The sequence below is a fragment of the Oryctolagus cuniculus genome, chromosome X (genome assembly GCF_964237555.1).
Source record: "Oryctolagus cuniculus chromosome X, mOryCun1.1, whole genome shotgun sequence".
Taxonomy (NCBI): Eukaryota; Metazoa; Chordata; class Mammalia; order Lagomorpha; family Leporidae; genus Oryctolagus; species Oryctolagus cuniculus.
In genome coordinates, this window is record NC_091453.1 from 81,633,460 (window position 1) to 81,658,323 (window position 24,864).

General features: G+C 42.0%; 1 protein-coding gene across 1 annotated transcript in view; it reads left to right on the forward strand.

The window, feature by feature from the left end:
• Nucleotides 1–24,864, forward strand: part of TRPC5 (transient receptor potential cation channel subfamily C member 5) — a 324,899-nt gene that overhangs the window by 270,534 nt on the left and 29,501 nt on the right. Inside the window, 2 exon segments of the mRNA NM_001082779.1 lie at nt 3,346–3,668; nt 12,526–12,721. Of these exon segments, the coding sequence (NP_001076248.1) occupies nt 3,346–3,668; nt 12,526–12,721 (519 nt within the window).

The window sequence follows — 24,864 nt, forward strand, 5'->3', positions numbered from 1 at the left end:
TGTCTTGAAAATAGCTTCATGTCCGACACTTCGCTTTGTATAATCACAGACTATGAGTTCAGGTTTGGTGTTTTCTAGATAATGGGATAGCTGTGCTCCCTCATTTGTGAGTTGAACTTTCCCACTATGAGGAAATCTCCAAGATTGACTGGTCAGTCTTACTTTTTAGCATTAAATTCCTTGTTAAGGAGTTTTAGAATGGGAACGTGGCCATCTCCCAAATCTCCAACAACTTAGTTTATTTTTATATCCCTAATATGCATATTGCATATATTAGAAGACCTTAGAGTTATGTAGAATATGAATATGGAATGCAGTCATAAAACACTTTTGAAAGAAGCCCGAGAGTGTGCTTTATACATGTGGTGATCATTTAACACATGCTTTCAACTTCCTTAAAGGAAAAGCTGGAGAGGAAATGTTTGACTCTTGGGTTAATGTGCCTGGGTGAACTCCATGTCATTCTGGCACTCTGGCACTCTGCTGACTAAGTAACACTGACTTGAAAAAAGAACATTTCTCCCTTTAGAAGTGGTATTTATATACTAGAGGAACCATAAATTACCAATCTAGAAATTGCTGGGTTTTGTTTAGTATAAGTGAGGAAGAAAATGATTGACATTTGTGAATATGGAAATGTATCTATAGCTGCTCAACATTAACTTATCACATAACCTGTTGAACTTCATTGTCAAGTCTTCCAAAGACCTAGATACTTCCCCACCACAAAGAGTAAGAATAAATTCACTCTCCTAAGCTAGGCAAATGCCTCTCAACTGACAAACACATAACTCAAAAAGACCTTTGCCAAGACATTAGTGTCTTCAAAAAAGGAAGATTTACAAAGCCAGACATGTCACATGCGGAAATTGGATTTGCAAGGAGAACCAGTAAATGGTTAGAGTCTGGGCCACACATCCACAAAGATCATCCAGTCTGAGATGCCCTGTTGCAAGCAGGTTGGGTCAACTTTTATGAGGTAAGGCCATAAGAACCACTCCACAGGACTCTTGACACATTTTATGTCACTCTTGTATTGACACAGTACAGAAGCACCAAAGGATGAGCTAGCCTTAAAGATTCCTTCTTAGAAAAGTTAGTCAACAACATAAGTATACTCTACCTCATGTGGTCTTCAACAAGAAAGCCCAAAGACACACACCACAGTGCTCAAAAGGAAAAAGTGCAAGTAATATTGACCCTCAATGTCCCCAGAAAATGCTAAACATGGAATATAATTGTCCTTTTCTCTATTAGGATAGTGTGACCTAGATCTATCCCACCAACACTTTGCTTCAATGTGCACACAAACTAAATTTGTGACCCACTGAGTATTTTCTTCAGCCAATATTTGGCTAAAGATACAATCCTTTTCCCTAAATTTTATTATGATTGATTCTTCATATTAGACCATCCCTCTTCATATTTAGCCTTGGGGCTGTCAGTGCAATTCACAAATCCTTTAGCAGAGTGATTTGCTGAAGATCATACAGCAAGTTGGTGGCAGATCTCTAGACAATCAGTCTAGCACAGTTTTTATCAAATCTTACTTATATTATAGTTGGTATCACAGCACAGATGTCAGATAGCCCTTTATAAGTTTTGAGGTATATGTGAGAGATGGAGATCCTTTGCAGATGACAAAACAAAGCTACGTATTAAAAATTGGAAATTATCAACTGGAATAAGTACAAGGGTATGGCAATAAGTTTGTGGAAAATGGAATTAAATTTATTTTGGTAAAAAACTTTTTTGAAATCCATACATCCTTGGGCCAGCACTGTAGTGTAGTGGGTAAGGCCACTGCCTGCAGTGCCGGTATGCCATATGGGTGCCAGTTCCAGCCCCAGTTGCTTCATTTCTGATCCAGCTCTCTGCAATGGCCTGGCAGGGCAGTGGAAGATGGCCCAAATCCTTGAGACCCTGCACCCACAACAGAGAACTGGAGGAAGCTCCTGGTTCCTGGCTTCGGATAGGCACAGTTCCAGCTGTGTTGGCCATCTTAAGGTCTATCTGAAACAGAAGCACAAATTTGTGATATGATTTTCCCAAACTCATCTGACAGTGAAGAATATTGGATACACGTAAGTGATTTTAATGATACCAGTTTCCTCAGTTGGAACTGAAGCACACTTTAGAAATGCTAACAATATGATTTGGTCCCTAAAGCAACATTTTCTCAGGAAATTTGTTTACATTTAGTCCTGAGAAATTAAAATTAGATGAAAGTGCAAAGCAATATGCTTCAGATCGAATCACAGGCAAAAATCTACTTCTATCCTGGGGAGGGTAATAAGTAGTTTCTTGTATTTTCGTAACATCTCCCCTTATGGAGTACACAGATTTTTGCATATGGATACAGAATCACAAACATGTGCAGTGAGTAGGAGTACACATTATCCTCATTTTATGATGAAATTGGAAGATACAGGCAGTGTTAAGTGACAATACCACCCAAATTGGAGCTGAGATCTTACAATGAAGTCATCCTTTTCACAAGACTACCCTCCCCCCCAGTGTTTCAGGAGCTGGAAGCCTGACGTACGGCTGGAAAATAAGCAACTAATCTCAGAAATACTGGCTCTTCCCCTCCTTACAACCCCTGAGTCTTCATTTGTGCTAGAGTGTGATTCTAACTTGTATGACTGTCAAAGCAACAGTAAAATGCATCCATATGCCACTGTGTGGGGCACTACAAAATTCACTAACTGAAAGATAGCCATGCCACTTGCAGTAGTGTAGAATGCCATGCAGGATGCTGGAAAATCAGCAGAAAGTTCCAGTGAATGGCTTATATGGCTGCTATATCAGCCCCAAACTTCAGTCAGCAGGAGAGTGAAGATGAACACCCCATCCCAAGGAGGCTTCAATCTATCCCTTGTTCTTCAGGAACTGCAAGTTTTCCCTGGTGTTCAGAACCCAGTGGGGGATTGAGATAGTAGATGTTATTTGAAATATTATTAAGAAGCAGGATGCTTTATCCCCTTCCCTACTTTGTGAGTGTCAGTGGTTTCAGAGGCACCACCAATAATAATCTAATAAACCTTAGAAAATGGCTATTGATAAACCCCAGGTGGTTGCTCCATATGATTATTCCAAAATTCTCTGTGCTGTATGTATGTGCTAGGTAGATATTTTGATGATAGTGGGAGGAAAAGAGTTATTAGCATCATGAATTGATTGGATGGGAGAAAAAAGACAGTGCCCTGCATGAAGCCTGTTGTATAAATGAATGCTTACCGCATATTTTGATGATTTTATTTGGGTGTCAAAAGGTGGAAAAGGGGGAAAGTTTGGTGAGTGCTCACTGTACCTCTTATCTTGTGCACTTGTTGTTTCTTTCAGTATAATGGTTCTCGGCCAAGGGAGGAATGGGAAATGTGGCACCCGACTCTGATTGCAGAAGCACTCTTCGCAATATCCAACATTTTGAGTTCATTGCGTCTCATATCCCTGTTCACAGCCAACTCTCATTTAGGGCCTCTGCAGATCTCTTTGGGACGCATGCTGCTTGATATCCTCAAATTCCTCTTTATCTACTGCCTGGTACTGCTGGCCTTTGCCAATGGACTGAACCAGCTTTACTTTTATTATGAGACCAGAGCTATCGATGAGCCTAACAACTGCAAAGGGATCCGATGTGAGAAACAGAACAATGCCTTCTCCACGTAAGACCCCATCTCTGACTCTTTCACCTTTTTTTTTGCCTTCTTCTTTTTGCTCTATTTTTATTCCACAACTTTGACACTGCCTGTTAACAATGCAAAGTTCACCATGGACCCACGCAAAGGGCCCAAGACAGAAGGAGGGGTCTTCTCTTACTACAGGAGATTAGGAGAGAAATGGAGTTAAGAGAAGTTAGAAAGAATCAAGCACTCATATGGGCTCCCAAAAACTCATCTAAGGAGTTGGTTCTAACTATGGTGATATCACTCCACATTTTTTAGAGAATTCATTAATTTTTTAAATGAATGGAGATGAGGGAGCTAATCCTTCACTCAAAAACTGGCACTCACCAAAGAAATAAACAGCAAGCCTATTTCTCTGAACAAGTGGTTACCAAAGCTAACTCTTCTGAATCAAGCCCAAAGAATAAAGGAGGATGCAAAAATATCTTAACGTACCCCTTTCTGTGGGAGTAAGCTAGAGGAGGGACAGGCTGAGAGCAAGATCAGTTAGCTTACCTAAGAGATTAATTTCAGGTTTCAAGTGCTTCAAGAGGCACCAAACAAACACTGATTGAAAATATCTCCCACTCCCACTTGGGATGCAAGAGACAGGTCATGGTTTTTGTCCAAGAGTCCACTGCCTTCAGACACATGGAGCTCCTGTGTCTTTTCTCTGTAATGTCAGACCTACTTCTGTGGGACCTTTAAGCTTCCGGAATGGCTTTTATTTTCTGACAAATACAATGTTAAGGGAAACAAACAACGGAAAGAAAACAAGTACATGTCAAGCAATGTGTTAGATTAGGAGCTACATTGAGCTGACCTTGGACTCAGAGTCCTACACCTTGTCCATCTCCACTGCCATTCTGGAGGGCACAACTCATTCCTCGTATTCAACAGCAATGACCCCAAGGTTGTGCAAGATTAGTAATCATTAAGATAAGATGGTTTTTTTTTTTATTTAAGTCTAAAAATGTAGACAGTGTAGTGGACTCCAACATCCTAGAAATGTGCTCAGTAATGAAGACCAGGAAGAAAAGAGGTTTCTGCTTGACCCTAGAGGTGCACTGAAAAAGAGGAGGATAAAGCAACAGCATCTGGCCTGCCCCTCTGATTTGCCTCTAGCAGCATATTCCTAAAATGGGTTACCAAAAGCCCAACTTAACAGACATGAAAACAGAATCTATGATTGAGTGAGTTTTGGAAATGCTGGGAAAAAGTTGAAAAGATTTCTTCACTGCAGGACTTTTGGAGCCTTTCAACTGTGAATCCACAAGGTAGGGAGAGGTTTTCCCAAATATATTAGCTACAGACACTCCTCCTCCTCCTGCTCCTCCTCTATAATTTTCAAATGCTCTCTCCTGGAGGATGCTCCAGTGGGGAGAAAATATGCAAACTGTTGGCTCACTTGGTTGCCCATTGCAGCACCTACACCCTCCACTAGGCCACATTCCAATACCTCTTCCCAGAACTCAGGGGAAAACCTTGAATGGAGAAAGAAGATTCATTTGAAAGTAAAAAGAGGCCCCAAAAGGGTTGGCAAAGATATAGTGCTGTTTAGGATAAGCCAACTCACGGTGTCCAATGGGGATTCATCACCTTACTAGTTAGTGTCTCTGGACCGGGACCTGCTTCCTCTCCAGCATTACTCTGGAGACTGAATTCACATCTGTGTGTTTTCAACATAAAGAGCAATTTTGTAGTGGCTTGAGCACCAGGAGACTGCATTTGTTCTCCTCAAAGTGTTCAATAGAATTGAACCCCTTTTCTAGGAGGTCAGGCTCCTGCCAAATATGCTTTCATGTGAACTCTGCTGAGGAAGGGTATGAAATACGTCCTTGCATGTTCATACCAATTAGTAACACCTCTGTTGCCAACTGACATTTTGCTACCATCACTTGCCCAGCAGGGGCAGTTGACACGAATGGGCACCTGTCAAATGAAATTATGTCTTGAGATGTCAGTTTTGAAAAGGCATTGCCATGCTGGGGCCAAATCAGCAGAACATTACCTCAACTTTCCCTTTACCTGTTGATTTTTTTTCTTCCATTGAGCTCTGACTCTTTATGCTTTGTTTAAATGCTTCAAATCAGGCATAATTGTAATACCTGGTAAAATGCATGTGACACAGCCAGAGTGTCAGGGATTCAGCCTTTGGATAAGGGGAAAGTGTGCTTGTTTATATGTCTGCTGGCAAGTTATTGTTATCCTTTTCATTCCGATGCTCCAGAGATACCATTGCTATTATTTTCCTTGAAAGAGAAAAAAAAAACATATTTTTTCACTCAGCATACAATTTAGGAGGAATCCATCATTTTTACTGACAGCTGCAGTACAGTACTAAACTACAGTACTGACTTGTGTTCAGTGTTCCATAATGGGACTACCTGGACTTCATCTCCTGTTGAGAGAAGCAACGAAGGAAGCTCTCCTGTAAGGTCCAGCTCTCATCTCCAAATGCATCCTGAACACAACTGGCTGTTCCAGAAGGCCCCCCAACACAAAATGTCAACTAACTTCCATATCTCCCTATCTTTACCTTCCAACCTACTTTCCCCTTAAATTCTTCTTCTTGTTGAATGACACCAGCTAGAATCCTAGAAGCCATCCAGGACTCTTACCCTTCTCCTCATGAATCACATCCAGTGCTTCAGTCAGCCATGTCAGTTCTAGTTCTTGAATATCTCTTGACTCTACTCCCCATACAGGCACACACAACTCACTAAATTGTCTCTCCTAAGTCCTACTGGTCTCCCTCTGCCTCCAGTCTTGTCTTCCCTCCAAATAATCTCCCACCCCCTGCCATGTGGAAGTTTCTTTCTTTCAATATGCCTGTCTCATCCTGTCACCCCTGGCTTCATGGGCACCAGGGCATCTGAATCTTCTCCACAAAATCATGCCTAGAAAGCCCATCCCCACCTAGCCAGCCTGGCCACCTTCCAGCTTGTGCCAAGGTGTCACTGGCTCTAAAGCCGTTCTTTTCCCTTAAAGATTTAATTGTTTGAAATTCAGAGTTACAGAGAGAGAGGGAGAGGGGGACAAAATTCTTCCATCCAGTGGTTCACTTCCCAGATGGCCACAACAGCCAGGGCCAGGAACTTCTTTCAGGTCTCCCTAAAGTGGATATCTGGGACTAAACTGGCACCCATATGGGATAGCTTTACCCACTACACCACAATGCCGGCCCCAAAGCCTTTTTTTTTTTTTAGCATTTGAACAAAAGTAGCCTAGGGTTTTATTTTTGTTCTTTTGGTTTTCTAAAGAAACAAAGTTGATTCATTTTTTGTATTCCATTTTTTAAGCCCTACAACTTTGAACAGATATTGGCAGGTCATCTACACAAATAATGAAAATGCATTAAAAATCAAAGTCCTCAGGGGAATGTAAGCCTAAAGCAGTGGATGATGAGGGCTCAGTGCCGCTTCTGCTGCCACTGTGCCACAGCTTTCTCAGGCTGGCAGCAACCAGCATCCCAGCTACCAGAGCCAGCAGGAGTCCATGCCTTTGTTCATCGTGGAATTGGGTGGACAGTTAAAAGCTTTCTGGAATTCTTCAAAGTTACTTATCCACTGTAACCCCACTCTCAACTGCATCTTTTCCATGTTACACATGGCTTCTAAGTGTATCACCATTAGAATACAAAATGTGTTATATTGTAGATATTTGTGTGTCTCTCTCCCATCAGACTGAGATTCCTATCTTAGTAAGCTTTGCACCTACCATAGAGAGCCCTAAGGCACAAAGGTGTTCACCATGCCTATTGAACTATTAAGTGAATAAAAGGATGAAGTACAGTAGCAAGCCTATAATTTTTTAGCTTTTTGTGTGGAGATAAATGTAGATTTACATGCAATTGTAAAAAATAATACAGACAGTGGCTAGTGCTATGGTGTAGTAGGTCAAGCCGCTGCCTGTAACACTGGCAGCCCATATGGGCATGGGTTCGTGTCCCAGATCTCCACTTCCAAGCCAGCACCCCGCTAATGCACTTGGAAAAAGCAGCAGAAGATGGCACAAGTTCTTGGGCCCCTGCCACCCACATGGGAGATCCATATGGAGTTCCAGGCTCCTGGCTTCAGCCTGGCCCAGCCCTAATTGTTGCAGACATTTGGCAAGTGAACCAGCGAATGGAAGATATCTTTGTCTCCTCTTCTCTGCAACTCTGCCTTTTAAACAAATACAATGAATCCTTAAAAAGGGGGGGGGATAATAGAGAGAAAATCTGTAAACCTTTTACCCAGTTTTCCCCACTGGTAGCATCTTGCATAACTATAGTACAATATCACAAATAGAAAATCAACTTTGGTAAAATCCAGTGACCTCAATCACATCTAACAAGCTTTACATGCCAGTCACCTGCAGCCACAAAATTGGGCCTGAAGCAATCCTATCTTTAACTGTAGATGATCTACTTCTGTTTCTGCTCCCCTAGGACAACTGAAGCATCTGGCCAGCTCTGTCACTTTCCTAATCTACTTTGAGCTTGATTTCAGCAAAAATTGTAGGTCTTTCTCCTACCTCTCTTATCCTGTAGTTGAGCACATGGTTCAAGAGCAAAGTCCTACTTTGATCCCTATTATGTTTGATATTGTTAGTTCCAGCCCATTGCTGTAAGTCATTGAAATCTTGCAGAATCTTGATTCTGTCATCCAATTTATTAGCTATCCCCTCCAGTCTAGTGTCATCTGACTATCAAAGAAGCATCCATAGGTTCTCATCCAAAGCATTGATAAAACTGTCAATAAGCTTTGGATTTGTTGAGTGGAACATTAGGCAGCTATTAAAATTATATATACATACATATATATGTATGTATGTATGTATGAAGACTGTGTATATACATAAACATATTTGGTTTAGCAGTTAGGTTGCTGACATCTCATATCATAGTATTTGCATTCAAGTCCAGGCTCTACTGCTAATTCCAGCTACCCACTAATGCAAACCCTGGGACACAGCAAGTGATGGTCCAGTGGTCGAGTCTCTGACACCCACGTGGGAGACCTACATTGAATTCCCAGATCCTGGCTTTAGTCTAGCCTAGCCCCAGCCATTGAGGACATTTGGGTAATAAACCACAAGATGGTGTTCTCTCTGTCTTTCTATCTCTCAAATAAATAAACAAATACATTTTAAGTGATGACACCCAAAATGTGTAACTTCGAAAAAATAAAAAAATTGTATGTACTATGACTGCGACTATGTACAACTAGATATGTAAATAAATAATAATCTATAAAGACAATGAAGGAATATAAAAGCAACAATGAGAAAGTTTGATAATAGTCTTAAAATATTTGCTGAATGCTGGCGCTAGGCACCATTGCAACTTTACATAAATTAATTTAATCTTCACTGGCACATTATGAGGTAGACACTATTATTCTTGCTCATTTTGTAAATGAGGAAGCTAGGGTCCAAAGCAGTTAAGCATGCTTCCCTCACTTACATAGATGATAAGTGTCAGATTCAAGAAGTCAGTCCAGGCATACAAGGTCTAGTTTGCCCTTTCTTCCAGGGAGGCAGATATAGGACTGGTTTTGTAAAGTTATGTAAGATTTGTTGTGTAAAGTTGCAACAATAATGAAAACATATAAAGTTAAATAGGACAGAGCCATGACCAAGTAGGCCACTGTGTTCTCCTGCCAGAACACTACCATTCATTTCCAGCTATGCCTACTTAATCAGCAGTGATTTTTGTACTCTTCCTTTAGCCCATATTTTCCCATCTGAGCATGGATGTGATGTGGATGCAAACTTAGTCCCCAACAAACGCTCTTCTTTTTGTTATGATTAGGCTTTGAAAAGGGATTTATTAGTTGTCTCCAGCTTTCCACCCTAAATTCAGTTAATATCCTTCTTGCTACTGTTATCATAGAATGGTACCGCCCATTCATACATTCCTTGGTTGTGTACTTCTGTCACCTTTTATACAAGCATTTATTCAGCAACTCCTATGTCTCAGGCAATAAAGCTACTGAACTTCCTCAAGAAGTCCATAGTCTAATGGTTAATGCAAGTAAACATTTGGAATCACTTCTATCCTTAATGTATATTATATGCCAAGAACTGTACTGAGTCCTGTATATTGCAGTTTGTTATGTGGTGGAATAAGGTGGGTAAGTGTGTTGGTGCCAGAGTCCAAAGAATTGAGGATGGATCCCACCCCTGCCATTTCCTGCCTGTGTGACCACTCTGTATCTCAGTTTCTTGCCTGAAAAAAAAAAAAGAATAATAATAGTAGAGTTACAATCAAATACTATACAGATGTTGCTCAACTAAGGATGTGGTTACATCCTGATAAATCTATATCATTAAGCTGCAATGGCATTTTATACAACTAACCAACTAAACATCCCAGCTTAGCATTACAGAACACTATGGAGTGTCAGTGGTTGTCCCTTATGATCCTGGGAATGATTGGGAGCTACAGCTTGCTGTGTTGCCCAACTTCACAAAAGAGGATCTTACTACATATTGCCATCCTGGGAAAAGAGCCAAATTTAAAATGTGGATTAGCATTGCTACTTAACAGGTATCCCTTCCATACCATTGAAAAGTTAAAGTCATAAGTCTAAGCTTCGTAACTCAGGGACCATCTGTAATATATGCAAAACACGTAGCATGATTCTTGGCATATAGTAAGAACACAATGCTAACAATCAGTATTTTGCCTACCAATAATCATTTTTGAAATGAGGAATCTTGAATTTTAAAGAGGCTATGTAACTTCCTTAAGGTCATACATTTAATCTGTGAAAGGGTCTAAAGTTTGCTCTCAGCTATCGCCCCCCTCCCCCACATTTGCAATGTGATATGTGCCTTTATGGAATAAGGCTAGGGTACTGTGTAGCACAAAAGAGGAGTATCTGAGCCAAGTTTGTAGAAAAGGACTTAGAACAGACTTCTAGAGAAGATAGGGCTTCAGATAAGCTTTAAAGACTGAGCAGAAATGGAGAGAGGACAGACACCGAGGCTAGAGGTCAGGGACAGGGTGAGTGCATTCCATACAGAAATAGAAGTCTGTTAAAGGTATAATGAATTAAGAAATAACAGTCTAAAGAATAGCAGAATGGATAAGGACGAGACCAAAGCACTAACCATGCCTTTGTTTCATTTGTGCTATTAAAACACAATTTGTGAAATACAGGCTGATGTTACTGCTTTCTACAAGTAGCTGGTTCACCATCCAGTTCTTTTTTGCTGGTCTGAATTAGGCCCAGAGTGTTAAAACTTCCCTATACCCTTTCTACCTTTAAGAAGATCAATTCTCCATCTCAAAGGTTAGATTGTCATCAAATGTTTAGAAAACTACAGTTCCTATTTCCATTCTATAATACACCTCTCCGCCTTGTGATCTGTTTAACAATGTATTTCAGTATATCCAAGTTCCCCGCAACCACCTGGTATGGATTTGTCTTCCATACATTTAATATAAGTCTTCTTGAATCTTTGTATTGTCTATGCTCCTTCTTGAGATAACCAATTTCATATGTTTACTCCATGCTAAATAGAAATGGATTGAGTTTTTTCTGAAATCTCTTTTAAAAATAAAAAAATATATATATTTCTGAAGTATTAGGATTCCAGAGTTTGGTCAATAAGGTTTCCCATTTCTTTTTTTTTTACTTTTATTTAGTAAATATAAATTTCCAAAGTACAATTTATGGATTACAATGGCTTTCGCCCCCCCATAACTTCCCTACCACTCGCACCCCTCCCATCTCCCGCTCCCTCTCCCATTCCATTCACATCAAGATTCATTTTTAATTATCTTTATATACAGAAGATCGATTTAGTATATATTAAGTAAAGATTTCATCAGTTTCCCATTTCTGGTATAATTTTATTATGGACCTTGCCACCAAGTATGCCCCCCCCCCCACTAGGTGGTGAGAGCTTCCTACATATGTCTCACCAGAATATCCCTGTCCACCTCATGTGTCAGTCCTCCATTTCACCTGGGTGTGCCTTTTCCCTGGTGAGCAGATTGTATTGTGACATTGTGTGCCACAAGGCAAAAGAAACCCCAAACACCAAAAGCATATCACTACAAAGTTTGAGAACTCAAAGAGAAAATAATTTGTGAAGCCATGTAATGTAGACTAATGCAATGGTTTGGAATGTCAGACAGACCTGGAATTGAATTCTGGCTCACTTGCTGGCCAGGTGTCCTTGGGTACATCATTCAATCTCTGAATCTGTTTCCTCATTAGTAACAACAAAATTTTATAAGGACCATAATAACATATATGTAGAAGTACCTTACATGCTTATATATAGTAAATTCTCAGTAACATTTAGTTAATATATCATTGACAATGATCTATATGAAGTGTTAATTTGTGAGTGAGTCCTCAAGTCTCTTCACTAAACTTAGCACCATCTGGGCCCTATGAGAGCCACAAAAGAAGTATCAGAAATACTAACTCTCATATTCACTCAGTTAGCAAGTGAAAGAGCTCCAATTTTAATTCAGTGCAATCGAATCCAAGCACCATCTTAACCATTGATTTTACCACCAATGAGAAAGATGGTAAATCACACAATCTGAGAATAAAGATAAAGTTTGGTGCAGGAAGTAGCCCTTGAAATAAGCCTTGAAAATTGTATGCTATGCATAGGCTAAAAGAGAGATGGTATTCCCAGTAAAAGAGAAAAGCATGTGATATAATAGTGAAAATAAACAAAGTGAGGAGGCTGGTTTGTGTTTTGAAGGAGAGCACAACATGTGAGATCATCAGCCCATCTGTTGCAAAGCCAGCAGTCCCCTTCTTAAGCAGATCAGGTCACATTTGCTTTCTCTTTTCTTGCACTTCCTAGAGAATTAACTAGCTTGGTCTTTGAATTCTTTTAGGCTCTTCGAAACCCTGCAGTCACTCTTCTGGTCTGTATTCGGCCTTTTAAACCTTTACGTCACCAATGTGAAAGCCAGACACGAGTTCACTGAATTTGTGGGAGCTACCATGTTTGGAACATACAATGTCATCTCCCTGGTGGTGCTGCTGAACATGCTGATTGCAATGATGAACAATTCCTACCAGCTTATTGCCGTGAGTAGCTTTGCTTCACAAGGGTGCTTACTTTGGTTTTAGGAGGGGCGTTATTGAGCATAGAACCCATTGGAAGCTCAGTAAAAGAGTCTGTCTGTCCCATTTTATGTAAATTTAGATGAACTTTCCCAGTTGTTAGACTGGATTTCTTTTCAAGGCAGATCAGTTTAGACTCTTAGTTTATTGAATCTCAATAATCTAGAATACATGGTTCTGGTTCACAAGACTTTCTGGCTACCTGCTAAAACTTGTTAAATCTCTGATCCATTTTCTGGTTTTTTTTTCCTCCTCATATAAAGTAAATTTAAATAAAATTTTAATAGTCACAAAATCATTAAAATTGAAGTGGTAAATAATTCTTAACAATTTAATAAAGATTTAGAACAAAGTTTGACAAAACACTGTGTTTGCAGCAGAACTGGTATACACAGGCATTTCTCTGTTTTTGTTTTTTGATTTAAAAAAAGTGTAGCTACCATATATAAGGTTTGTGTCTGGATTATTTTACTCAATGTGATATCCTCCAGTTCTAACCATTTTGACACCAATGAGCCAATGATAATGTTTTCTTGATTCAGTAAGGAAAATTATAGAAGCCTGAACACAACTTGGCTGCAAAATGTCACCTCCAAAATCTCCAGGGCGGATTTAGCTCATATAGTTTTGTAGGAAGGAGAGCCCTCTTTCCATCTTCACTGCGAACATCTCCCTCTCCAAACTGAGAACCCATTGAAATGGATGACCTTGTCAGAGACAATGGCTATTTTTTTTATCACGCATATATAAGTAAGTGCACTCCACTGTGAGATGCTCATAAGTAGAGTTCATTGCTGAATGTTTTTGACCATCATGTGACCATTTGGATCATCAGCAGTGTTTATTACCCTAGACTATAAATGATGAAGGTGTAGAATGTGTGATCAGTTCAGGCCTTGCCTGGGGTTTTGGGTGCCAAGTTAATATCTAACATCCACTTATTTAATTTATTTATTTTTAGAATTTTAAAAGTTTAAGCTGATATACAAAAATTAAACAGATTTGTGAGGTACAATGTGATATTTAGTACACATATACTTTGTTTAAATGTCCTAGCAGGATAAACATATCTATCTCCTCAAACATTTAAAATTTCTTTGTGTTGAAAACATTCAAAATCCTGTGATCCAGGTTTTTTTAAGAAATATAAAATATGTTATCATTATCTATAGTCACCCTACTGTGCAATAGAACAGCAGAACTTCTTACTTCAATCTAATGATAACTTTCAGTTTTGGGGCCAGCGCCCTGGCTCACTTGGTTAATCCTCCTCCTGTGGCACCGGCATCCCATATGGGTACCGAGTTCTAGTCCCGGTTGTTCCTCTTCCAGTCCAGCTTTCTGCTGTGGCCCGGGAGGGCAGTGGAGGATGGCCCAGGTGCTTGGGCCCCTGCATCCGCATGGGAGACCAGGAGGAAGTACCCGGCTCCTGGCTTCGGATTGGCACAGCGCCGGCTGTGGTGGCCATTTGGGGGGTAAATCAATGGAAGGAAGACCTTTCTCTCTCTCTCTCACTGTCTGTATCTATATCTGTCAAATAAACAAAAAACTTTTCAGTTTTTATAATCTCCCTATCATTTCTAGAAAGGGAGTATTAGCAAAAGGGTTTTGGTTCTCAAGGTTTTCCTGTTTAGTTGGGTATCAGTGAATTTGGGTGTTTAGTTTATGTTAGGATGCTTACTCACCCCCTATGCATCTGTCTGTTGTTGAAAGGTTTTGCACAAAACACAAAAGATCTGAGTATTGTCTTCCTTCCTACATATATTTCTCAGATTTGGCTAAGTGATAAGTCACTTAGCCTATAGGAAAGAAGTTGAAATTATTTGTTACATATACATGCATATGTATATATACAGGTGTACAGACATACATACATGCACATGTGTTGTCTATATTCTCCCCTCTCAGTCCCTCCTTCCCTGTCACTCAACCAAAACTAGACCAAGAACTATGAATGACTTATGCTCACCTCTAGTCCATTTCCAGAAAGGAACAGAGGCTAGTATGGAGTATCAGGGTTGATTTTTCCACCCCCTATGCCTGGCATCCTACTCTCCACCCTGCCCAGTTGGCAATATTCATGCTAAGGCCTTTGTAGTTTTCTCACTGAGTGTCTGGCAGCTGAATGTACCAAGTGAAAGTAGAAAGGAGAAAGATTTTCTTGTCACCTAATGCAGGGCTATAGTGTTTCCCACTGAGCTCAGTGACATTTTCTAGGAAGGGTGGCAATCAAACTCCAGCTATCCCCTCACCAATGCTAGTGTTAGGTTTTGTTTCAGTGCCACCTAGCACTGCATCCAAAAAAACACCTTGGCTTGGAAGGGAGCCTAGGGTATCTATACCATCTCATATATTTGGAGTCATAATCAATCTATTCTGAATACTACTTGCTACTTTGAGATCCCCTGGGAATGTGTTTTTACCATTTGGAAATGAATGCAGTGGGATCCTGATATTAGACAACCTGACTCTAAAAATATGTGGATCTGCTTAAGTAGTGAAGATTGGATTTAATTATGTTTGCCATATCTCTATTTATGTAGTGAACAGTTTTCAGATTGACCTTGATATGGTGTGTGTATTGGGGGTGGGGTGGGGTGGGGTATGTTATAAAATGGGAAACCACTGAAGACAAATTTTTCTGACTTACAAAAGTATCACAGTTTGACTCAGTCTAGGCAGAGACTCAGTTATTAACATGCCTCACTGTGAAGCTATTCAGTGAACATTGTAGGAAACAGATGAAAAACACTGTGAAGGGCTGAGCTCTTTCTCAATGCTGAATGCGGGGTTCAGAGCTGCTGGTGGTGTGGCTCTATGTTTGGGTAACAATTTGGATTTCTAGGCCAGAGGAGGCTACACTTCAGTGATGCGGAGTTATCCTCGAGATACCGTGAAGCAGGCATCACTCCACATCATGTGCTTTGTGGTCTCAGCTGGCATCAGCAGATAAAGCTGGCCATATTGCATATTATTATTTGTTACTTGCAATTAGCAGTGATTTACTCCTCCCTTTATCATTGGATCTCCTTCAAGTTGTGAATTACCCCTTGTGACACTCCTTTCAGCAAAGCCACCTTCCCACTGCTATTCCTCATTAATGTGCAAAAGTTCTAAGAAGCAAAGCCACTCTTGATGCCATTTTAATCACATTCACCCACTACAAAATACTATGTGGATGAGATACATCAGTCTCGTTAAGTTCATTTACCTTAGGCTCTAAGGTAAATATGTGGCCCCGGCTCACAAAGGATATCGCTATTGTCTGAGGTTGGTGCTCACACAACATGATGCCCATAATGAAGTGTAATAAGGCCTCCTTCAGCAACTTAATAAAAACTCTTGGTTTCTTTGGCTGTTGTGGAATGTTCACTCTAACTCTGAGAACTGGTCAACAGCATGAGCTCACAGAGCCACAGCTGCTGGGTGGATTGGGGAGAGTCCAAATACATAGGATTGGTTGTCTCCCTTAGGGTGGCAGCATTTGGAGGCCCTGATGATAGATGGGCTTTCCCACTTTGGAAGACAGCCATGCAGATGAAGACATTCATCCAAACAAACCTGGCACTGCAGAGGCATCAGGAAAGGCTAGAGAGGGCTGTTGCACATCATCAAAATGCCAAGGGCTGCAAATGGTCTCCCCACCCACCCCTGTCACCTGTGGCCAACCTCAGACTCACAATGTGCAGAGAAAACAGGAACATCTCATATAGTATGCCATCATCTTTAACCCTCTGTCTAGGATGGATTATCAACTGCTATGAACCAGTAAGACTACCCAGTTGTTAAAATATTGAAATACTTTCACAGCAGCTGGCAAATACCTACCACTCCAACTGTTTCCTCTGCAACATCCTCAGATCTCCCACAATCCAACAAGTAAGGGAAACATCTAGAATAGACCCTGCGCCAGTAACTGTAGCTGGCATACATTCTAGTTGGTTTCTGAAGTGGTCTAAGTATCACTGTAGTGGAAAGAACTCTAAAATGCTCCACCCAGATTTCCTACCCTAATCATCAGGACGGTGTATATGATGAGATATCGGGATTGTGATCATCTTACATTACATGGCCAAAGGGATTTTGCAGATGTAATTAAGGTTACTAATCAGAGAGACTATCCAGGTGAGCCTCATCTAATCACACCAGTCATTTAAAAGAAGCATTTTCTCCAACTGATAGCAGAAGAGGGTATCAGATATATCAAGCACAGGGAAGATTTGATGTGCCATTGCTGGCTTTGAGAAGGAGGGGGCCATGTGGTATAAAATGGAGGCAGCCTGTAGGAGGCAAGAGTGGCCCTCAGCTGACAGCCTACAAGGAAGTAGAGAAATGGCTCCTGTAACCACTTGGAAATGAACTCTCTGTAAACAACTAAAGTGGACTTGAAAGCAGATTGTTTTCCAGAGCCTCCAGATGATGAGAGCTCTGCCGCGCTGATGCCTCGATTTCAATCTTGTGAATGTCAGCATGACTAGAGCAGAGTAAACAAAGGGGAGAGAAGTTGGAAATAAGGCCAGGGAGGTAATAGGGTCTAATTGTAAGGACTACTTTGGCTTCTACTCTGAAAATAATGGGAAATTAGGGGAGGGTTTTGAGCAGAAGAGGCATATGACTAAGATTGCTGTGTCTGATTGAATGGACTAAAGTGTGGTAGGGGCAAAGACAGAGACCAAAATTAGGAGATGATTGCATTGTCCTGGACAATAGCAAATAAGTGGCTTGGGGGACTTAGACCTGGGTGGTCATGATGAGGGTGATGAGAATTAATCAGATTTTGAAAATAATTCAAAGCTAAATACAATTTGCTGAAGGATCAAATGGGATATGAGCAAAGGAGAGGAATCAAAGATGGCAGCAAGGATTTTTGGCCTCAACAACTGGAAAGGTGGAGTTGCCTGTTACTGAGATGGGAATGAATGGGAAAGAAGCAGAGTTGAGGGGTAGGCAGATAGCAAGTGTAGAGTTTAGGGCATGTGGAGTTGGAAATGCCTATTAGATATCTAATTGGAGACACTGAGGAAATGGTGGTCAACCAATCTAGAGGAGAGGTCCAGGCTGCAAAAAGAGATGTGAGAGTTGCCAGCATATTCATGGTATCCTCATGGGACTAAATGAATTCACTGAGGGAGTAAGTGTGGATAGAAAATGGAAAAGACCTGAAAATGAGGCCTGGGGCACTTTGGCATTGGGAGGTTGGAAAAATGAGGATCTATTACACTCAAAGTATCTGAGAGAAACAACCAGAGAGATGTGAGAAAAACAGGATAATGTACTATATTCCCAGTATGCTGCTGAGCTCATATGTTAATAAGTGGGAAAGTCTGGATTTGAATTGAGGTAGTGTAATCCCATGACCCACATACGAATGACTACACTGTCATATCAACCTATACCTTGAGGGCGAGAAGCACCTGGGATGCACCATACTATAAAGGCCCTAACACACCTTGTTTCTTTTCCCAGTCATATCACGACTCTGCACCATCAAGTCCCTTTGTCTTAGTAATTCTGGTGATAAGAGCTTTCATTATTAACCTGAGAGGACAAAGGGTCCACTATCTGCCCTAACTTCTTCCAGGTTGGGAACTACTGCCAGTTCATCCAATCTATTTGTGCCTGCTTCATAGTTCCCCAGAGCTGTTTCTTTGGAAAAAGAGAACAAAGTGTAAATTGACACCTTTCAGTCCCATTGAACATTCCAAACCATGGAGGTTATAGTAAATCTAAGGAATACTGGCCTCTTCCCAGGTGAAGGGGTTGCTTAATTCAAGGTGTAGGAATTTTATGACATTGGAACAGAATCATTTCTTTTTTTTAAATTTTTATTTAATGAATATAAATTTCCAAAGTACAGCTTATGGATTACAATGGATTCCCCCCCCCATAACTTCCCTCCCACCTGCAACCCTCCCCTTTTCCGCTCCCTCTCCCCTTCCATTCACATCAAAATTCATTTTTAATTCTCTTTATATACAGAAGATCAATTTAGCATATATTAAGTAAAGATTTCAACAGTTTGCACCCACATAGAAACACAAAGTGAAAAATACTGTTTGGGTACTAGTTATAGCATTAAATCACAATGTACAGCACATTAAGGACAGAGATCCTACATGAGGAGTAAGTGCACAGTGACTCCTGTTGTTGACTTAACAAATTGACACTCTTGTTTATGGCATCAGTAATCACCCAAGGCTCTTGTCATGAGTTGCCACGGCTATGGAAGCCTTTTGAGTTCACCGACTCTGATCATATTTAGAAAAGGTCATAGTCAAAGTGGAAGTTCTCTCCTCCCTTCAGAGAAAGGTACCTCCTTCTTTGATCTTACTCACGGAGATCTTTCATGTAGGTTTGTTTGGTTGTTGTTGTTGTTTTTGTGTGTGTGTGTTTTTTTTGTTTTTTGTTTTTTTTTTTTTTTTGCCAGAGTGTTTTGGCTTTCCATGCCTGAAATACTCTTATGGGCTTTTCAGCCGGATCCGCATGCCTTAAGGGCTGATGGAACTGAATCATTTCAAATTTTAATAACCCACTTCCCTATGGGATGCCCTTAAGAAATCCAGATATTGATTATCAACTCAACTATGCTTTTCCCTGCATTCCATAGTTTGGAATCTGATCAGGGATCACTACAGTTTACTAAGGAGAAAACAAACATTTGAGACCACTGAGCATCTGTGTTTCCCATGTGGGTGGCAGATGACTGAGCACTGGGGCCATCACCTGCTGCCTGCCCAGGCACATTAGCGGGGAGCTGGACTGGAAGTAGAACGCCAGGACTGGAGCGGGTGCCTGTGTGGGATGTCGGCATTGCAGGTGACAGCTGAACCTGCTGCACCACAACGCCGGCCCCCAGTAACAAAATCTTAAACGACCTCCATTGGGCCTGTGTTAAGGTCACTAGGGGATGGTATAACATGGAAGAAGCACCAGGGGCCGGTGCTGTGGTGTAGGAGGTGAGGTGAACCAGCAGATGGAAGACCTCTCTTTCTCTGCCTCTCCTTCTCTCTCTGTGTGTGTATCTCTTTCAAATAAATAAACAAATTTAAAAATAAAAAGAAGAAGAAGCACCAAGGCAGAGAACTGGAGGCAGATCCTGTGCCGCGCAAAGCTCTGGAACGCAGACCGCTTTTTGGCATCAGACTGGATTAATTTTCATTCCCCACCTGACCGTATTTTGGGTTCAAAAAAATAAAACCACCAAAAAAATACCAGTGAGGACAGTTTAACCGTGTCCCCCTCCCTTAAGCAATGTGCAACCTGCTGATAAATCCCATTTCAGGAAACAACTTGCATTTTCTGGGAGGTTTTGTAGAAGACCCAAGGTCTAGGTGCTTGTGAATGGTATAAAGACAAAGACACAGCCTATGCCTTTAAGGAGCTTGGCATCCGGTTTAAAGGGAGAAATCCAACCTGGGTAAAATTACAATAGCACTACTAGCGTGAGTATAGGAGCACTGATTACAGAATGCATAGGCTCAAGAGTAGTCACACTACTTAGATTTGCAAACTAAACTGCTGCTTAGTGTGGCTCTGGGCAATTTCATCTTTCTGCCTCATTTGACTTCTCTGTGAGATGGGGATAATAAGTAAGCTTTTCATCTGTTGCTTACTCTCATCTGTGTTCTCTGCCCATTTGCTGTATCAAGGGAACTATATTTCTCCTAAGCCGCTGCCCTTTGGTTTCTGGGAGTCTTAAAGTAGAAGGAAGGAGGAAACTAGGATACTTCCTCCCCATCCCCGACCTCACTTTTTGTGGTGCCTCAAGCAGCAGCTGTGTCTCCTCCCTGGTGCACCTCCAACTCTCAGCAGGCATCCGGCCCTTCCCTCCTTGGCTCCAGCTTTTCCAAGCAGTTCCATCTTGGCTCTAGCTACTGCAGGGAGCCCCAGTTTCTGGACTCTGGTAAAGATACATCTTCCTGTTGTCCTCAAACTCTAGGGATAAGAGGAGCTTCCCGTTGTTGCTTCTCTTTGAGTTGCCTCACTACCCCCTGTTTAGCTTCTCAGCTGGTAAATCATCCATTTAATCCCTGAGGTAAATCATCTAGATTTGAATGACTGAGAGTGATTTTTGTTTTTTTTTTTTTTTTTTTTTTTAAGCTACACCCCAAAGAGTATCTGTCTGATTGGACTGTTGTGAGGGAGTTTTAAAAAGCACACAGTGAACTGGACCTTGAAGGAAGGGCCAAGAATGGAAAGGCAGAAAAGTAGGGGAGGGGATCAGATCTCACTACTGGCAAAGAAATAGCTGGCACACCAGCAGGGATTGGGTGTTCCTGGGGGCATGAAGACTGTAGGGGCTGGCTTCACTCCTTTCTGCCCATATCCTTTGATCCCTCAAAAAACTATCTTCTCCAGTGGGAATGAAACCCTTCCTGGCCACCTCCCCAGGGAATATGCTCTGGCCCCAGGAAGGAGGGAAAGAAGTCGCATGGCTAGGAGCTGCCTGATGAGGTCCCAAGGCTGCCTGGAGAAGAGTAGTAAAAGCAGATGAGGTCTGTTTCTGTGGCTTCCCTCGGCCCCATTCTGGGTCCTCGTACTACTGTCTACCTGTTTCAGCACAGCACCTGGGCTAAACTGCCTAACTTGGATAATACCCATGCCTCCAGCTTAGGTTCAAGCTGAGCTCTTTCACAGTTCCCTAAGTCTTAGAGAAATCAATAATAAGACTATTGTGAGCAAGCATATCTGGCATGTAGACAAGCCTTCATTAAAGGGCAAGCACTGAACTAAGTGATTTCTGTTATCATCAGAACTACTATGAATACCATTTTTGAGAACTTTTTCAGACACTACAAAAAGCACGTTCTAAAAAGATTTATTTATTTATTATTTGAAAGTGTGATATAGTGTGATATAGAGAGAGAATGGAAAAGCGAGAGAGAGAAAGAGAAAGAGAGAGAGAGATACCTTCTATCCACTGGTTCACTCCCCAGATGACCACAATAGCCAGAGCTGGGCCAAGCCAAAACCAGGAGCCAAAAACTCCATCCAGGCCTCTCGGATGGCAGGGACTCAAGCACTTGGGCCATCTTCTGACGCTTTCCCAGGCGCACTATCAGGAAGCTGGATCAGAAGCAGAGCAGTGGGGACTTGAATCAGTGCTCTGATACAGGATACTGCTGAAACAAGCAGCGGTTTAACCTGCTGTGCCACAACACTGGGTATTTTATTTAAAGATTTATTTATTTATTTCAAAGGAAGAGTGACACACACAGAGAGAGAAACACACAGACACAAACATATACAGATCTTACATTTACTGATTCATTCTCCAAATGCCCACAAGAGCCAAGTGTGGGACAGGCCAAACCCAGGAGGCAGGAACTCCATGTGGGTCTCCCACGTGGGTGTCAGGGACTCAAGTGCTCGAGCCATCTTCTGCTGCCTTCCAGATACATTAGCAGGGAGCTGGATCAGAAACATGGAGTAGTCAGGACATGAACCAGACTCTGATATGGGATGCAGGTATCCAAAGGAGCAGCTTAACCCACTGTGCCACAGTGCCTGCCCATGCACAAAATCACTTTTATTGCATATTATCTTCTTAAAATTTACAATAACCTTATTAAGTAGGTATCATTATTAATTCTATTTTATAGGTGGAGAGATTGAGGCAGAAATTAATGTGATTTGCCAACAACACACTCTTAATAAGTTCTGTCTGATCCAAATTAACTATGATACTGCACCTCCTTTCCCATCTGCATCTCAACACACCTCTGCATCTGACCCTCACCCAACCTTCGAGTTTCACAGCTTCAACTTTCTATCTGGTTGACTGACTCACTGATGGTTTCCTGGGTTCTCAGCAGAGGGGTTGTCTAAGGAGCCTTTCTGGTGGTTCTGGAGGCTAAGTGCCTTATTTCCTAAGCAAAGAAATGCACACACACTCGCTCTCTTGTTCTCCTTTAGTGTGTCTACCGCCCCCCGATTTCGAACATCTGGTTTCTTCTCAACTCTGCCCCTAATACTCCTAGCCCCTCCAAATTAGCAGTGGGACAGGCCACCTAAGAGCACCACACTCTTGTAGTAGAGGAAACAGGGCAGTACTACCAAGCTTATTTGTGTTGCAGGAACTCATTCAATTTACACGTGCTGCCTTGCTGAATCTCAGCCCTGTTCTTTCCCAGACCATTGTCACAGGCCTGGGAAATGAAGCCTCCCTTGACATTTCGTCCACACCAGCAGATGGACTGCCCAACATTAAGCTGCAGGGGGCACCAAAGGCTGACTTTTCAGCCTTGCGCATCCCGCCTGGGCCTGGCCTGGCCCTTCCCCTTGTAGTCTGATATAGGAACCAATTATTTGGTCACTCTGCATCAATGTCTGCTCCCAGCTTTGTCAGGAAGCTGAGAGTCCACTTCTAGTGGGGATGAGAGTTCTTGCCTCAAAATTCTCAAGATATGCTTTGGCACGTCTCAGTTGAGCAGCAGCCTCTGCTTCCAACAGCTGCAATAGCCTTTGATGCTGGCTGCTGCCTGCTAATGATTTGGTGACTGACAAAGATGCAAGTGACCAGAAAGAGGACAAATGAGGGGAAGTGGAACTTCTTTTCCTGTGTTACAGGGCAACCAAACAGGACAGATGCCTGAGCTTTGTATACTAGGCTCACCTGTCTTGAATGCGCCTCAGAAATATCAGTGGTTGTCATGGAGACTATCTTGGGTAACTCAAACAGAAACAAGGCCAAGTATTGCTAGTGACAAGCAGATTTCAATGCCCAAAGAATACGTCTCCCTATCTGTAGGCTAACTGCCTTTACTCTTTCATGCCTTCATTTAACAATAAAAGTCTTTTGGATGGTTAAATAGATGAAATTATCAATTTATTGAAAGCCTGCGTTATGCAGTGCCACATTCTTAGCACAGAGAATACAATAGGTAATAAGTGAATAAGACAGAGTCACCACTCTCATAGAGTCTACAATTTCGGATTTTCCTATTTGCATTTTATCTCTTTACCTTCAGACTGCCTTTAACCGTTTTGGGGGACATAGACTCCATTCATAATATGAATCTGGAAAAGAAAAATGTACATATGAGCAACAATGTATAACGTTTACCATAAAATCTCAGAAGGGAGGTGGGTATTTGGCACAGCACTTAAGCCAAAAGTTGTGACACCTGCATCCCACATCAGATTTACTGGGTTCAAGTCCCAGCTCTGTTTCCAGTTCAGCTTCCTGCACCCTGGGATGTAGCAGGTGATGGCTTCAAGTACTTGGGTCCCTGATACCCATGTAGGAAATCTAGATTGAGTTCTCAGATCCCAGCTTTGGCATCACTTAGTCTCACCCAATGCAGGTATTTGAAGAGTGAAGCAGCAGATGGGAGATCTATCTCTCTGTCTCTCTAGTTCTCCCTCTCAAATTGAAAAATAAATCTCAGGGGACAGCACTGTGGCGCATCAGGTTAAAGCCCCAGACTGCAGTGCTGGCATCTCATATGGATGCTAGTTCAAGTCCTGGCTGCTCCAGTTCCAATCCAGCTCCCTGCTAATCTGCCTGGGAAAGCATCGGAGGATGGCCCAAGTGCTTGGGCTTCTGCACTCATGCGGGAGACCTGGAAAAAGCTCCAGGCTCCTGGCTTCAGATTGGCCCAGCTCCAGCTGTTGCAGCTGTTTGGGGAGTGAACTAGTGGATAGAAGACCTCTCTCTCTCTCTTTCTCTGTCTCTCTCTCTCTTTTTTTTTGTGGACAGGCAGAGTGGACAGTGAGAGAGAGAGACAGACAGAAAGGTCTTCCTTTTCACCCCCAATGGCCGCTGCAGCAGGCGCGCTGCGGCCGGCACACCGCGCTGATCCAAAGCCAGGAGCCAGGTGCTTCTCTTGGTCTCCCATGCAGGTACAGGGCCCAAGCACTTGGGCCACCCTCCACTGCACTCCCGGGCCACAGCAGAGAGCTGGACTGGAAGAGGAGCAACCGGGACAGAATCCGGTGCCCCAACCGGGACTAGAACCCGGTGTGCCGGCGCCACAGGTGGAGAATTAGCCTATTGAGCTGCAGCGCCAGCCATCTCTCTCTCTCTCTCTCTCTCTCTCTCTGTAACTCTGTCTTTCAAATAAATAAAATAAATCTTAAAAAAAAGAGAGAGGGGCTGGCACAGT